General features: G+C 37.0%; 1 protein-coding gene across 7 annotated transcripts in view; it reads left to right on the top strand.

Annotated features, from left to right (window-relative positions):
* The window catches only part of KLHL32 (kelch like family member 32), a 97,535-nt gene that overhangs the window by 45,851 nt on the left and 34,757 nt on the right, over positions 1–16,927 (top strand). For 5 of the 7 annotated variants that reach the window (XM_068406308.1, XM_068406300.1, XM_068406296.1 and 2 more), the window contains one exon: positions 12,807–13,022. The exons of the other annotated variants lie outside the window; for them this stretch is intronic. In XM_068406308.1, the coding sequence (XP_068262409.1) occupies positions 12,807–13,022 (216 nt within the window). The remainder of the gene's footprint in view (positions 1–12,806; positions 13,023–16,927) is intronic. 7 annotated transcript variants of the gene reach the window in all.

Raw genomic sequence — 16,927 nt, 5'->3', positions numbered from 1 at the left:
GATTGGAATTCCCACTGACTTGAAATGACATGTTGAGAACATGGAGAAAGCTAGGAGGACAGGCCCAATGTTCTCTGCCAGGCCCAAAATCAGTGTTTATATGTGCTTGTATTTTGTTTTTGCCTGCCTCACAATAGTTTTACTCGTATTTGCAGCATTACTATCTTCACAGGGAACTGAAGTGTGCAGGGAGTATATGTATGCAATGGTGATGTCAAGGATTACCAGAGACTGATATTGAATGTTTACTGTAACTAAATACTTGAAAATATTTGACTACCTATATACTGTTGTGAGTCTTAACTTGCATATGTATTATACATCATGGGTAAAAAGTCCTAATCAAGTTCTAGACTCATATAGCACCATTCAGCCCTGAACCAAAAGTTGAACAGAGTAATGGAACTTCTTGAAACAAGTAGAGAATAATGATCAATGCGTGTGGTGAATATTTCAGGGTGGGGGAAAACAAACAACATTAGGTATATGTGACCTTTGATAAGCTGTTCTTAGTGTTTTGCTTTTAGGTGGGGTTGAAATCTTTGAAATTTGGATGTTTTAGCAACATTTCTTATTAAAATTTGTATTTGAAAAGGACTAATTTTTATAACATTGCATGGAAGAATCATTGACTAAAAACTTCTTCAGTAAGCTCTAGTTCATTTTTAAAAACAGTGACTGTTCTTGTTAGCTCAGTTGCTTCAAAAAAGAATGTATTTCTGCAGCTAATCCATGTCCCTCCTCTAAAGACCCTTCCAATTTTCTGTTAAAGGGTGTCTGGCTTCACTTCATTCTGATTGTGTTTAAAGCAGGATACAGAAGAGGGGCCCTTCATATACTTCAGGATTTTAAGATACTGGCAAGCATCTGTAGTTGTGAACACTTAGAAATTAGGCCCACAGTGATCTATTCTGCTTTTAAAGGTGGTGTCTTCAAGGTGAAATCTTAAGCCAGTGAGAATGTCGTCGTTTGGTTACGTGTATTACCTATATGATGCATTGATTAAATATTTTTCTCTTCTATATTTCCGTAGAAAAAAAGCCTTGGTGGTAAAGCATGGAATTCTGACCATTAGCTGTTTGAGATTTGACGGGGAGGAAAGAATTTTTTTTTTTTATTCTTCGTAAGAACTGCTAGAAATGAAATGAACAAAAGTCATCGTGATCTTCGAAGGTTCATGCCTTCTTGATGCTTAGCGCCTTCAGCAGTGTGAACATGTATTAGTTTTGGGAGGACTTGTGACTTGTTTGGCACTACTGAAGGTCACGTGTAGGAAATGTCAAACTGGACATTGAGTCAAGGTCCATTTTTTACATTTGGGTTTTCCCCCATCTAAGCTTTTCTGGTTTTGAGAGTCAGATTTCTAATAATTTCTGACCGAGTGATAGCTGAATCCCTAGTCAATAATGCTTAAAATACAAGCAAATCCCCCTTGATCCTCACACATACTGAATTCTTTTTTTTAATTCAGTGGTGCTTCCAGAATTTTTTTAATTCTTTTACTTTTCTTCCCATATGTGGACTACTACTATCCCTTTTTATCCTGTTTACCTCCTGAAATCTGTTCTGATTATTATGTAGTAAACCTGCTAATCAGCACAGCTCCTAGTCATGGGAAAGAGAGACGTTCTTTTCACTGCATAAATTTAGGGACAGAGTGTTGTAGAGGGTTTTATTTTACTGAGATGTAATGCTTACATAAAACATGTTACAGACATTTTGCTGATATATTGAGCTGTATAAATAACTTTAAATTGTGTTAAAGTTGGGGGTGGAGTGGGAAAGAAAAGAATTATCTAACTACTAGAGCACTGGAGTGGGTTCCAGGCTTTTGAGATTCTGGTTTTTGTATCTTCTGCATCATGGGAAATCTTTTAAATTCTTCTTCTGCTCCTCCTTTTTTCTCTGTAAAATGAGAATTTGCCTTGGTTCAGTGCTGTGAGAAGAAAATTTCTTAGTGATTTTTGAGGTGAGGTCAGATACTGCAGGAGCATAGAGATACCTGAACAAATAACAGTTTTTCAAATCAAACTGAAATGATGTCTTTTTATCATTCACATATTTATAATCAGGTTCTTTTAACTGCTGAGTACCCTTGTATCTTCCTGCAGCTGCAACAAATTTCTTGCTCTTCAGAGGAATGTGAAACTATATACCTTCAGAGATCAAATTGTGCAAGTGTTTCCTTCTTTACCTGTACAGACAATTGGCAAAAAACTTGGTTTATTGCATTCATTTTTTTAATGCAGAGTTGCAAAATGTTCGTAATCACACGAAGGAAACGCAAACAGTCCTGTACTTCCTAATCCTGTGGTAACTTTGATCCTACATTCAGGGTATCCAGGGTAACTTTGATCCTACATTCAGGAGCCAGAAACTATTTTCTGAAAATTTGGTCAGAACTTTTTGTTTTCATATGTTCTCTCCATTTTATAAATATCTGTGTTCAAGATCAAATCCTCCAGGAGTCTTTCTTTAAAAACTAAGTTGAGCACCTTAAATCTTGCAAGGCTGCTTTTCAAACCTTGTAGTATTTTCATACCCTTAAAGTGTGGACTTCAGAACTGGGACCAATATTTCAGCAGTAGCCTTAAAAATGCAATGTTGAAGCAGCAAGAGAGTTTTTCTTTTATTGGGCAGTACTCGGTGTGTATTTTATGACATGAGCCTTTTTTTTTTGCCCTAGCACTGTTCAGAGAACTGATGTTGCTATTTATGACTGCCTCTTAGTGCCTCCTCATGTCCTGTAAATGTTGTTCCAGATAGAGCCTGGTATATTTTCTGTATCAGCTATGTTACTGCTTCTCTTTTTTTTTTTTTTTTTTTTTTTTAATGTGATCACTTTGCCAGGAAAGCCAGACAATACTCATATTCTGTCATTCTCATGATTTGTTACCCCACTACTTTTGCAGAGTCTTCTGCAAACTCTGCGGACAAAATTTACCATTCTGTAGTTCAATTAAACTGTTGACAGTATTGGACCAAGAATCAATTCCTTGAGGATTTTCCTGTAAAAAGTTACACTGCTTTATAACATACCATTAATAACTTTATTTTGAGATTGTCATTGAACAAAACTTTGATCCATCTAAGATGCATCCTTATGCATTATTATTATACAAAGTGTGTAATAAATGAAATTTATGAAATATTGTAACACTCAAGTTTCTCTAATACTCCTTGTGTTAAATTTGTCCGCCTCTGGAATATTGTGTCCAGTTCTGGGCCCCTCAGTTCAAGAAGGACAGGGAACTGCTAGAGAGAGTCCAGCGCAGAGCCACGAAGATGATTAAGGGAGTGGAACATCTCCCTTATGAGGAGAGGCTGAGGGAGCTGGGTCTCTTTAGCTTGGAGAAGAGGAGACTGAGGGGTGACCTCATTAATGTTTATAAATATGTAAAGGGCAAGTGTCATGAGGATGGAGCCGGGCTCTTCTCAGTGACATCCCTTGACAGGACCAGGGGCAACAGGTGCAAGCTGGAACAGAGGAGGTTCCACTTAAATATGAGGAAAAACTTCTTTACGGTGAGGGTGACCGAACACTGGAACAGGCTGCCCAGAGAGGTTGTGGAGTCTCCTTCTCTGGAGACATTCAAAACCCGCCTGGACGCGTTCCTGTGTGACATGGTCTAGGCAATCCTGCTCCGTCAGGGGGATTGGACTAGATGATCTTTCGAGGTCCCTTCCAATCCCTAACATTCTGTGATTCTGTGAATATTTTTTGTAAACTTGGGAAGATGAGCTCTTTTGAGGTTTCCAAAAAATAAGTTCCCTTCCTGATTCCTTTCATACAAGTCAAATATTAGTAGATAGCTGGAGTGATGTGATTCTTACAATGCATTAGGAACTACTGATTTCAAATTGATGACTGATTCTGCTTTGTCTATCAAAATTATACTTGGTATTGAGTTATCCTACACTGGATTCAGCCTTTCTGTAGACAGACCATCCCATACTGCCTTGAAATTCTGTGAAAGTTTTGTTGCTTTGGGTTGTTTAGCAAATATTTCTGAGATTTGAATTTGTCTGTGTTAATTAACCCATCATTCCACACATTTGTACAGTTTGTTTCATTCTCTGGTGATAGTAGATGTCCAGCTCACTACAGTTACCCTTTTCCAGTTCTCTATTTTCAGATGTGTTCATTAGCTTTGTAATCCTTAAGCATTTGATGACAGGCTGTTGCCTGGGATTCTGAAGCAGAGAGAGGTTTTTAGGAAAAGTGGTGCCTCACTAGGTTTATTACAGAGCAGATGTATACATCATTGAAATGTTCCAGAAATAAAATGTCATAAAAAGATTCTGAAACAGAATTGTTTGAATCAATTATGTATTCTTTGCACATGAACACTTCCCCTGTTCTTATTTATACCTAGAGTGTTAACATTAGTATATTGATAGTTTTGGAATGTGTTCCATGTTTGTTCTTTAGTGCAACATCATGAGCATTGACTTCCTTTTTTAGTTAGTGACTATCAAGCTATTATCCATCTTCATCATTATTCATTTACATTTATGCAGAGCAGTTGGAGGATCTATTACCCAGCCTCCTTGAGAAGCCATATCTTCTCTGGATTATGATTTGAACTCTCCTGCTAGATTCCAGTACTGTTTGCCACTTGTTATCTCTGGGCTTCTTATCTGGATCTGTTCTCCTGTTCTTTGGTCTGTTTGTTTGTTTGTTTGTTTTTTTGTGCTTCTGCATTTGAAAGTGATACTGTCTTTCTCTGACCTGCCGGGGCTCCAAAGTGAATCCTAAGCAGCACAATAGAAACGGACTTTCAGCCTTCAGGTTTTGTCATTGTGATTTGGCCCACAGTGGACAATGATGCAGACAGGATCTTGCTTAGCTGTGGAATAGATTATGGGCAGTGTAGCTAGAATGGGATGAAATTTTAGCTACAAAGTTCAAAGAAGTCATTACTGAGCATATCCAAACTATTTCTTTTTCTAGAGGCTGATGAGGGGGGTCAACGGAAGTTTTTACAGTGGCGGCAACTCCTATGAGCTATTTCCATTCTGAATATTTTTAATGTGTAAGAACAATGGTCTTTTCCTTTCAGTCTCGTTCTTAAAAAGCGTATTACACATTACTGAGATGTTTTCAAGAGATTTTAAAAAGATTCATCTTGGGGCTAGAAAACTTCAGCTTTGAAGTATTAAATGTTGGAAAAATAGTAAGTTATTGAAAAAAGGCATTGGAAAGGGGAACTGCCAGGTACCTCCTTAATACCTCTACTAACAGATCTATTGGTAATTTGATAATTTTTTTTTTAACTCCCCCCTCCCCTTCATGTTGGTAATGGAGATGGGAATTAAGAACAAAAATCACACTTTAACTTACCGTGTATTAGAAACATATTTTCTACTTGTATTTTAACTGTTTGAAAGTTTTTTTTACTTTATATATACTAATTTGAGACTGACTTTGTTTTTCAGAATATGAAAGGGATTTCCTTGCCTATTTTTGAAATCAATCTTAAGAAAATTATTTAAATAATTTTTCCTGCAATAAGTAACTGGTATGTACGAGGACGATTACAAGATTCGTTACTCAAATATAGAAAGAAATTAAATAAGCAATTGGAAAATAATTTCTGAGCATCCTCAGTAGAATCTGCTGCATCTCAGTGGGTTGTACTCAGTTCTCATTTGTAACATGTCATATTATTTCTCTCCTGCCTGGCAGATAGAAGGGCTGTTACTGTGTCTCGCTTGGGGACCAAGTTTACAGAGAATTTTTGTGTATTAAATCATAGAACGGCTTTGAGCTACTAATGTGATACCATCAAGAAAAAGGCAGCTTGTGTCTAGGATGTTTCATGCAAGGTAATTTGTAAAGCTAAGGAAATATTAATGCTGGTGTACAAGGTACTGCTGAAAAATCATGAGTACTGTGAAGAGTTTGCCCATGCGGAAGAATAAATGAAGTCAAACTGGGAGAGGTGTAGAAAAGGGCAGCTAAGATGATCAGGAAGGCCTGTTTTACGTGAGGAGATTAAAAGAGCTTGGCTTGTTTAGTCTAGCAAAATGAGGGCTGAGGAGGAATATGATTGCTTTCTGTAAATATATCAAGGGAATAAATATTGGGGGAGGGGAGAGCAGGGAGAGAGATAGTGCTGTTGAAACGAAAAGGTAATGTTGGCACAGGAACAAATGCATATAAACTATCTGAGTAAATTAAGCTGGAAATTAGGAGGCAAAGTCTCAGAATCAGCTGAGCCTTCTTGTAATAGTAGTTGGGAGCAGGAACAGAGTGAGTTTCAAGATGGATCTTTCTTAATTTATGACAAAGATGATTTGATGAGCTTGTCCAGTATAGTAGGGGAATAGGCTTCCTCTCATGTATTCTCATGGCCTTAAACTGTTATTACAGTCTGCAAAAGAATTGGAAGCAATAGTGTTGTACAATCCTATTTTTTTTTATTCTTCTTGTTGATGGTAATTATTTTTGTAACTGCTACTCCTGTGGATTTTGGGTTTCTAAAGGACAAAACTTGCTCTTTCTGGATTTGACAATATTAGCAACAAAAAAAAAAAGTGAACTTTAACTGTAAAAGACTGCTTATGGTTGATGGATTAGCCAAGTAGTTTTCAGCTTTCCTCGAGCACTGTAGTAACTCTGAAGAGTTAGCAAAAATATAAAGAAATGAAACAACTGTAAAGACTAAGTACCAATATTCTGTGATTTCTGCTGGAGTAAAGAATGCAGGATTATGTCATTACTTGTAACATATTTGAAGAAAAGACAGGCTCCCATAGTTGGCAAAAACTGTGAACTTTGATAAATCTGATGAAATCCTCCCTTTGGGTTTCTGCTGTCTCAAATGGTATAAAAGGGCCAGGTGAAGGATATAGATTATCTCCATGTTTCATTTCATCCCTGTATTTTCACTTATTAAATAATAGTGATTGCTACAGTTATCTTGCCAGGAATACCTGTCAAGATGTGAAGCCAGGTAAAATGTGAAGCTTTTCATTTGGGAAGTTTCTCTGCCAGCTGCAACTGAAAAAAAAAAAACCAAAACAAAACCAAACAAAAAAATTCGCACAGCAGCATCTGTTTAGCAAGGAAAAGCAACTATTGAAATCTCCGCAGAACTTTACCTGTGGTTGTTCCAATGGTACCATGAAACTCTAACTGTGTAGTCTTAAATATTTCGTTATTATATTTCTTCTGTGATTCTGTGATTCTTCCCATGATACACATAATTATGTATGCAATATATGCAAAGTATGTATAATCAGGGTCACTTAAAATATTTAATTGGATTGCCATTTGAAAATATTTGTACTATTTAATAACTTAGATGATGTGAGATTCTAGAAAATGTTTGCTTTTTTGGTTTTCCTTTTGAGCCATCTGCATGTGGCATGTTTCACTTTCTTTTTCTCATCACATGAGCAATCTGAGAATGTAATGTCTTTCCATGGTGCTTGTGAAGGTCACAAGCCTCCTCCATGCCTTCGAAGAGGGTGCTCACTAGCACCAGCCAGCAGGACTGAAACTGAAAACTAAGCAGATACAGGGAAACACTTAAGTGAGAAGGGAAAGGAGTTCTCATAGGGAAGAGGGAAAACAATAGGGCTGAAGTGTTTTGATATCGTTGCTCTTGTACTTAGCCCCAGACCTACTTTGAAATAACAGCAAGGATGCAAAATAACTTTTCATGCTTAAAAGAGAAAACAAAAGTAAGAATTACAGAAAGTGTTTAGAAGACAGTGATCTACCAGAAAAAATAGTTTTATAAAATGAGTCATTTAAAAACTCATCCTTTACTGTGCCTATAAATACATCTCCAGTCTGCACTGATCTTGTAAATGTAAACACAGTTTTATATATTGCAAAATTCTGACCCAGCTGATCCACTGTGACCAGGCTTCAGCAAAATGTCTTTCATGGTTCAACTGGATGGCTTTGGTGTTTAGTGGAGGAAAATTTCAAATAAGATCTAAAATGTAGTTCTTGAAGGATTTGTGCTTATGCTTAGTATGAAATAGGTGTGTCGGCTGCTGTGCTGTTGAGTAAGTGCATGACCTGTTAGTTCTTTGATAAATGTGTGAGGTTTTGCAGAACTAGAACCTTTGATATAGAAAGGAAGAGCTAGAACCACCAGAACCAGATTTCTTTTCTCTTAAAGTTGTGTTGATTCCCTTTGTTGTCAGATAAGTGTATTTCTTATTTTTTTACTATCCCTTATTCATTTAGAGTCTGTCTTTGCTATGATTTATGTCAAGGTTCTCTTCTGAATGGTGCAGCTGGTTCATAGTATTTAACATAGCAGAGAACCTGGAGGTCTTGGGGTCAAGACCCTGTTGTGCTAGGTGCTGCTTAAGGATTTTGAATAACCATGTCCCTGGTCCAGAGACCTCACACTTCCTTTTTTGCTTTAAAGAGGCTGAACTTTTAGGAAAAGAGGAAATAGTGTCACCATGCAACTCTTCTCTGTTACAGCAGCAGGGCTAGTCATTTAATACTTTGATTTATGACAGTGTTGTAATCTAAATAGGAAGCAGGTGAAGTTACAACTGGGTATGATACTTTGGATATTAATGGCTTGGCTTGGCAGTGGAATTCTAAAGCTGTATATACTTTTTCTGTCTTAATTATGCATTCATTAAAAGCTTTTATACCCAACAGAATAAAGTAAATATTGTTTGATCTCTGTAGTGTGCTCCCAGACTGTAGATTTGCACAGCGGGGTCTTGATAATCTGAATAAATTGTATTTCCCCAAGGAGTTTATCTTTCAAATAAGGTCATAAAGAAATGCATTCTTTCCCCTTAGTTCTCCTTGTGCTTTTTCTGCTATTTATAACTCGGAGCAGAGGAATAGTAGTATATTGTAGTGTGCTGTGTACTTGGTTATGATTAACTCTAATTTATCAATCTGTTACTTACATCCTTTTCTGTGGCTTTTGCAAGGTAATTATTCCTTAAAGTACAAACAAATGAAGATGGATTTGGAAGTAATTTAAATACAATGTTTATATCTATTATTCCTGTTTGACAATTTATCATATCTCTCTATTAAGATACACCTCCGTATTAAAACATGGACAAAGTCACATCATTTATTTTGAATATTTAGTATTGTCGTCTTTCAGATTATGTTTGTTCAGAAAACTGATTTTATTTTATGAGGGTTTTAAATGTCAGCTCATTGTTAAATTGGTTTGGCATCTGAAGGTTGATACTACTGAATCAGAAGACCAGGAGTGTAAAACAATGGATTCTCTTACTTCAGAGAGGGGGGAAGCAGAGTGATGCATAGTAAGTAGAATGCATAGGATCAAAGATAGTTTCTTGTTTTAGAAGTAGACACTGATAAATAATTTGGCCAGTTTATTAAATCGGTTAGAGTTTACTGTGAGGTTTTAGAACTATTTCAACTGTTGGTTGTAAGATCTATATATATAATCTTACATATATTTTCTTAGTCTGAATGTGTTTCAGCAGTGTAACATACATCATGTTAGAAGAGATAGGATCACTACCTTTCCCTAATTCTCTTCAGCTCTAGGTGACGGTTCTGCTTGTGTTCATATTTCATCCTTCAGTTCAAAAAAGATAAGCGACATATATTTAAAAGTTTATAAAAACAAGATTAAAAGTTTCAATAATTTACATAAGCCTGTTTTGTATTGCATGTTTTTAAATAACATATACTGCGATACAGTACTGGAAGAAAGTTGCACAAGACTAAATTTTGTAGCTGCTCTTTTAACACAATATAATAGAATTTGTGGTAAACAAGACACTGACAGAACTCTTATTCATGGCCATGCCTCAATTTAATTTCGTAGTAACCTATTTCATTTTTTAACAAAGTTTTTAATTCAGTTAAGAGTTTAGTTTGAAAATCTATTCAAATCAGCCTGAGTTGACAGTGATACTTCCTGTTGGATTTTTTTAAAGCTAGAAGGTGCTTTTTATTTTATTTTTTTTTCCAACTCACTTACATACTGCTTTTTCGTCTGATATTTCTGAAAGTCTTAGCACATATGAAGAGGTAGGTTATCCGATCTGTGGTATACATCTTGCAATATCAGTGTGACATTTTTGCCCTCTAGTATCATCACAGAGACTCTAATGTATAGTAATGTATAGTACTGTATAAGTTTGATTTGAATATTGGTGTGAGAGTCTGATAATTTTCATTTGTAAAAGCTAATGCACTTACTTGCTTCTCTGGCTCTGAAATACAAACCTGTAGATCGACTCCAACCTTACAAAAACAGAAACGAATGTTTCAGATTACAGACCAAGACCAGTTTTAACAAAATATACTTGCAGTATTAATCAAGCAGTAAACCATAAGTCCAGAAGGTCACTAACACATTATGTTAAGCAAAGCATCAAAAATCCCCTGAAGCTTACCAGAGAAAATAGACACATAAATAAATAAGCATCTGAAATAAGTGAACACATACAAATAAAAATAAATAATATTGTAAATAAACAACTGGTGAGAGTTTATTTATCCATCTGTAAGTATGTTTGGCCTCTTCAACTGCATGACAGCTTTCATAAAAAACTTCAGTTGCTCTTGATTTGAGGGGATAGGGGAGTTTGGGGGATCATCAAAAATACCCAAACCAAAAATGAAGGCTTGCCAGTGTCTTTCAGTTTTCACTGAAAATGTGAAGATTTTTCAGGGGAAGACTGCGTTTTTGTGTCATAGTACTGTTTCTCTCTAATGAGGAAAGATTTTGTTACGGTATCTCCAGTATTGTCCTCTTCTGAAGTCCACCAAAAGCCATCTGTCCTTCTCCATTGGCACTTAGTGGGGCTTGATCAGGCCTGTATTTTAGTTGGGCTGTTGATCCTCAGATCACAATTATTTATTTGTGCATTTTAATCCTTCCCAGATATAGCTGTTTACTACAAAAGAACTCAATAAATATACACTGCGATCTTCTAAATTTCTTTCTGGATGTTTGGCATTCATTCAGTCAGGGAGTTCTTTGAAAAGATAGTCTTCCAAACCAGGGACGATAAACCATGGTTGTTGCATGTCAAATGCTGTGATGTTTACTATGATTATGCTCCTACACATTGTTGCCACCATTGCATGGCCATCCCAGAAGTGGTGGTGTGAGGTACCATCTGTGATCTGCAGATATTAAATCACCGAGCAAGCGCACAGACCAGATACTTCTCATGTAAAATTCATTCCTTTCTCTTTCTTTCTGTAATTGGGGAAGATTTATCCTTACCTCCTCTATGTTAGTGGGAAGAGGAACTGACACTAGTGTATCTGTGGCTTTTGGGATGATGCCTGTTAGTGCTTGTTCTGACAATGTAAAGAAGTTTTCTTTGTTCTTCCAAGAAAGTAATGTGAAACTCCTATGCAGCAGTTTAAGTAGATAATGAATCGGGTTTATCTGTAATGTACAAGCCTGCCAAGGAAGGTGCACTGTTCAGACTGGGAGATGGTGTAACAAGCAGAAGCCTCCACAGGAATTTGATTCAGTTTCCTCCAGTACGACTCCTCTAAGCAGGGGAAAAAAATTCTTTCTCCACCCTCCGTTGCATATGCATAAACAGCTCCACAGTCATTGGGACAGCCACCCAATTCACACGTTCAAGATGTAGTCCATAAAACATTCCAAAAAAAAAAAAAATAAACCCTCTCTTCGCACTTTCCCATCTTCCCTGTTGCTCTGCTCTCTCTGCCAGCCGTGCAGCTCGTTTGACATTTACAAGATTTCTTGTCAGTTTCGCTAGGTGCTGCCCGCCATCCAGCCGAGCAGCACGAGGGAAATTGACTTAATTTCATGTGTTTCTCTTGCATGCCCCAGCCCCTGCAGTAACTAACCGGCAAAGTGAATCTGACAGGTCGTCTTGGCGCTTCCTCGGCACGGAGCTTGGTCAAGGAGAAGGCGGCTGATAGGGAGCAAGGCGGTAAATTGGAAGATGAAAACCTGGATTTCAGAGAGGAGAGGAAGAGAAGTGTGAGCCTACAGCACAAACAGAGAAAGCGGGGTAGACGTGCTTATTTCCCAGACGTCCTGGGTGCTCTTCTCTAATACGGATGAATTCTTGGCCTCTCCCCTGAAGAGCGTATGGTCTAGAGCAGCAGTAGTTAGCTGTCCAGATGCTAATTTACAAGGGATGCCAAGCTGAAAACGTTAGCCTGCAAATATAGGTTATCTGTTACCAGGATGGAAAAAGCTTCCTGCACTGAGTTACTGTAGCTTTTGTCTCTGCAGTTTTTCTTCTGCTAAAAGGAGGGGGAGAAAGAGTATAAGGATAACATCCTCTATAGGCTGATGTCAGTAGTTGAAAAAAAAGGGTCTATTTGTTCATTGAAGATAAATTTGTACATAATAAAATGTAGCTCAGCATCTCATATTTTGTGAGGTTTCATGGAACTAAAAGTCGTACTACACAGGTGCTCTAGCTCAATCAAAACAGTAAATAATGAACAAACAATTGCTTTGTAATGAACCACTGTAGTTAACAAATACATTTTTTTAATCCACTTGTTAACTCCTGCAAGCTCTTGTCATGCAGTGTAAATCATGCTGGTTTATTATTTTATGTACTAATCCATACTTCTTACAGATGCTGTATGCATATATAACCTTAGCAGTTGCAATATAAATTAGTACTATCATGTTTATTTGCATATGCACTGGTAACATTTACACATACATTTTGAATGAGGCTGTGTTAATTAATTTCAAGTTATATTACCTTCCTTCTCCACAGCTCCAAAAGAACAACCTTTTTTCATTATCTGAGACCTGTGGGGTTTTTTGTTTTTTCTGAGATGTATTTTGTTTGCTTCACCCATTTAGGAATTAAATAGTTTTAATTACTTGGACCTGTATAAGCTTGCGGACCTCTTCAACCTCACTTTGTTGGAGAATGCAGTGGTTGACTTCTTAGTAAAACATCTCTCTGAGCTATTGAAGAATCATCCTGAAGAAGTTCTGGCACTCCCGTACTGTCTCCTTCGAGAGGTTTTTAAAAGTGATAGACTCACTTCACTCAGTGAAGAACAAATCTGGCAGGTAAGGAGATTGGTGAACAAGCAGAATGTGTGATACTCTGTAAACCATAGCAGTAATCTGTTGTTTTGAAACCCTGGAGCAATCTCGAGGGAGAATAGGCACTTGAGCAAAAACTGTGAATAACAACTGAGAGAAACTTTTAAATGAAGTTCAAAAAATGTTGTGTTGTGCTAATGAAATTAGTTTGTTTGAAAGAGAAATTTATCTTATTGCTTAATTTGTGTTACTCAGATGTGGCCAGAGATTTTCTTCCAGATCCAGTTTGTTGGGAAGAGATGGACAATACACACGACTCAATTATCATTGCCTCTGGTGAGGCTAGTGCCGCAAATCTGGCAGCAGACCTGCTTCTGCAGTCTCTCTCATTCACTTCAGACAAACTTAGCTGTGTGACTTCAGTAGTTATTTAAATTGTTTAGGCCACCACAACTGACTTTGCCTGAAGCAAATTAGCGAATCATCACACAGGCTGCTCTGCTCAGAGATGAGTGGCAGCATCAGTGGAAGGTTTGTGTCGAGAAGCTGGAGGTGGTGATCACTTCTTTTAAAAAAGCTGGCTGTAGAAAAGGACCAGGTTGCTAGCCAGAGAATATTAACAAGAAAAAAGCATCATGTTATGACCTTTAGTGTGGAAGGGGGTGGGGTGGGAAACATAATATGATAAAAACACGTAGCCTGTAAAGAGAAACACAAAAACTGAAACAAAATCTCTCCTTGGAGACAGTCCTATCGTATGTCTGTAAAAATTCAATTCATGATATAGTAGAAGGAAATCTCTGTAACGCTGGTTACCCAAACACTTCTTTCTGTTTCCTTTTTGCTGTCATATTTTATAGAAGGAAATTATTTCAGGGTATTTCAAGGTAGAACGTAACTTCCTAAAAAGAAAGCACAGGTTTCTTTCAAACAGGTGGGTTATCTTGGTCCAACAGAGAAGCCTGAGAGTCAGAAGATTGATTTATATTTCAGTCCGTGTTATTTATCTCCTTATATTTTGGATTATTCTAAGCAAATCATTTCATCTATATGCTGTTGTTTTCTCAAAGTGTAAAATGTGTGTTCATCTGTGGGGCACTTCATGTTCTGTAGATGAATAACATCATCCAGGAACAAAATATTTATTCTGAAAATATAAAAATGTCTAGTTAAGCTCTTCAAACCACAAAGGCAGTATGCAGATGTAACTTAACACTTCAGTCTGATAACTGGCGTATTTGTTTCCAAAACTTTGAGGATTTAGATTGTGGATTATTTTACAAAGATGATATTTCCTGCAAATATTAGTATAAAGTTAGAATCTTGCCTGTCCTAGTCTCTGGAGGATGTTTGTACAACATAACCTGCAGCACACTACCTGTGATGGTGGGTTGGGTTTGGTTTGGTTTTTTAGGCATGATACTCTGGAGTACTAGCCCATATTCCCTTTATCAGAAAACGTTTTGATGTACAAGTTCATATATGGGGCATGGCTGATAGGCCAACTGGGTTTTATCATAATTTCTCTACAGGGTTAGTGAAATCTCCTAGCTACATGCTTGGGTATACTTTTGCTAGAAAAGTTGCTACAGAAAGCCACACGAGTATTATTTAATGCCAGCTCAGTAATGAACAAGCATATACAGAGTAATATGCCCTATACAACCTGCTGAAACAAAGTTTGGGAAGTGGGAGCTTTTAAATCTTGTGTCATTGTCCTGTCCTGCAGGAAGAACTCAGAAATAATTTTCTTCATTATGTTCACTCAAGTCAATGAACACTTCATGAGGCAAATATGACAAAGCTTCTGTTTCTGTTGCAGGGTCATACTGGGGAGAGATACTTATAGGTAATATGCTGCTTTTTGAGTGACAACAAACTCCACGCTGTCCATTTAAGTATTATCATAATTGCCTCTCTAAAGGTTACTAATGCTGTTCCAAAGAATTTTTTTAAATTAGTTTTCTGCCACAGGCAAAACGTGCCTGTGTCTTTTTAATTCAGGCTGTACAACCAGGAATAAATATATATATTTATAAATATTCCAGGTCCCCAAAATGAATTAAAAGACACACACAAATATTTACCAATTTAGGCATTCAGAAGGCAATAAGAAACTGTTTTTTTGCTTTATCTTAGTAAATAAGTAATTCCCTCATAGTCAACCCAATAGAAGAAAATCAAATCAAACCAGCTATATTGCCTCAAGTGTAGTTAAGTTCATCATTTTTGCTAAGGTTATAGTGGTAATGCAATATACCATGGAAGAATCTAATATTCAGCCCAGGGTGAAGATTGGGTATGCCAGAGGATTAGTGTCAGGGTGCTTTATAGAAGTGAAACTTGATGGACAGGCTCGAGACAGATCTACAGAATCTCATTAAATTGCTGAATTGTTCATTACTGAGCACTCTCACTGTAATAAAGTGCTCATTGACTTTGACAAATCCCCATCCCATGTCTTAAGGAAGAACAGCAAAGCAAGAGGTGTTGGAGAAGCTGGAGAAAATTGGCACAAAGTGGGCAGATAATAGAAAAGCTGATGGGCGATGCTACCTTTTGATTTGTCTGTCTTACCTGTGACTAGTGTGGCCTGCGCACACACATGCATGCGTGTCATGGTGATACGAATTCAGCATGTCCCTAAGGCACCTTTACTGGTAGGGGTCCCACGAAGCCCTAAGCACAAATTAAAGCTTCCCTAAGAGAACCTCTGGAAAGGATGCCACTGTCTGCAGAGCACAGTTATTTTCACTAGTTTAAATTCCCAATGTCCACTGGGTGATTCGATCCTAATGCACATAAAGATTAAGGCAGTTATTTTAATGGATCAAAATGTATACACAGAGTGACGCTTGAATATGATATAAACTGAAGTGACTGCAGTTCATATCTGGCACATTTTGGATTTTTGTTAGACTACCAATTCGCGGTTGGCCAATTTTAGTGAATATGGTGAAATACAACCTTGAACAAATCAAGTTTGAGAAAGTTAAACAGTAATATTAATGTCAGTATACTAGGGGATGGATTAGCATAGAGTACTATAGTAGTAATTCCTGTTGACTCTTTCAGAAAGAAAAATGTGACTTCCGAAACAGGGTGAAGTAGACAAACTAAGTAGTTCATTCCTCTTTCTACCTCTTTCTGTTCAAACTCTTTGGCCTAATGTAGGTGTCCTATTTTTAGCGGAGATAATAGACAAGGAATATAGTGATGTATTTCTTAAAACAAATAAACAACAAAAAGAAACCCACCAGAAAACCTCTGTAGGCTGTGAAAATTGAGCAAGTTACTAGCCTCCATCATTAGGGTTTCTTTTAGCTAGGCTAAGCCAGTAACAATGATTATTAGGTGACATAGGATTTGTTTTCATATTGATTTTTTACATTTTACCAGCATGCAAGACTATGAAATATTATTTTGTGTAAATGAAATGTATGATTTGTCAGCTGCATTAGAATGTGAATAAACGTAAAGCAGTGACATGAGGAAGGGATTAAATTCAAAAATGAATAAAACCAAGGAAGAATCCTGAAGAAGCTGGAGGAAAGCAAGCAAATTCTTTGGTATTTTACCACTTCGTCATGAGCTGTGCAGCACACTTTTTTCACAGGAAACAGTCATGATGAGGACATAAATGTCTAGTTTATCATGAAGTGAACAGTGAATCTTTTCATAATTGGCCATTACTAGAAAGGCTCATTGGCTCTACTTTAAGGAAGCAGATGAATTCTTTCCCTTCATAATTGAAAAGTTAACCAACCCTGTGCGACAGAAGATGTTCTCAGAGAAATCTAGCAGTAGAGGGCTTCATGTTGGAACCTTAGCAAGTAAGTAGAAAGCAAGCCAAAGATTTAAGTAATAAACTGACATTAGCCTTAGTTGTAGTACAGTTATGCGTTATCATGTTCATTATTAAAAATGTC

The sequence above is a fragment of the Nyctibius grandis genome, chromosome 1 (assembly GCF_013368605.1).
Source record: "Nyctibius grandis isolate bNycGra1 chromosome 1, bNycGra1.pri, whole genome shotgun sequence".
NCBI lineage: Eukaryota > Metazoa > Chordata > Aves > Nyctibiiformes > Nyctibiidae > Nyctibius > Nyctibius grandis.
Note: the sequence above shows the minus strand (reverse complement) of the source record. Positions and strands in the feature narration are given on the sequence as shown.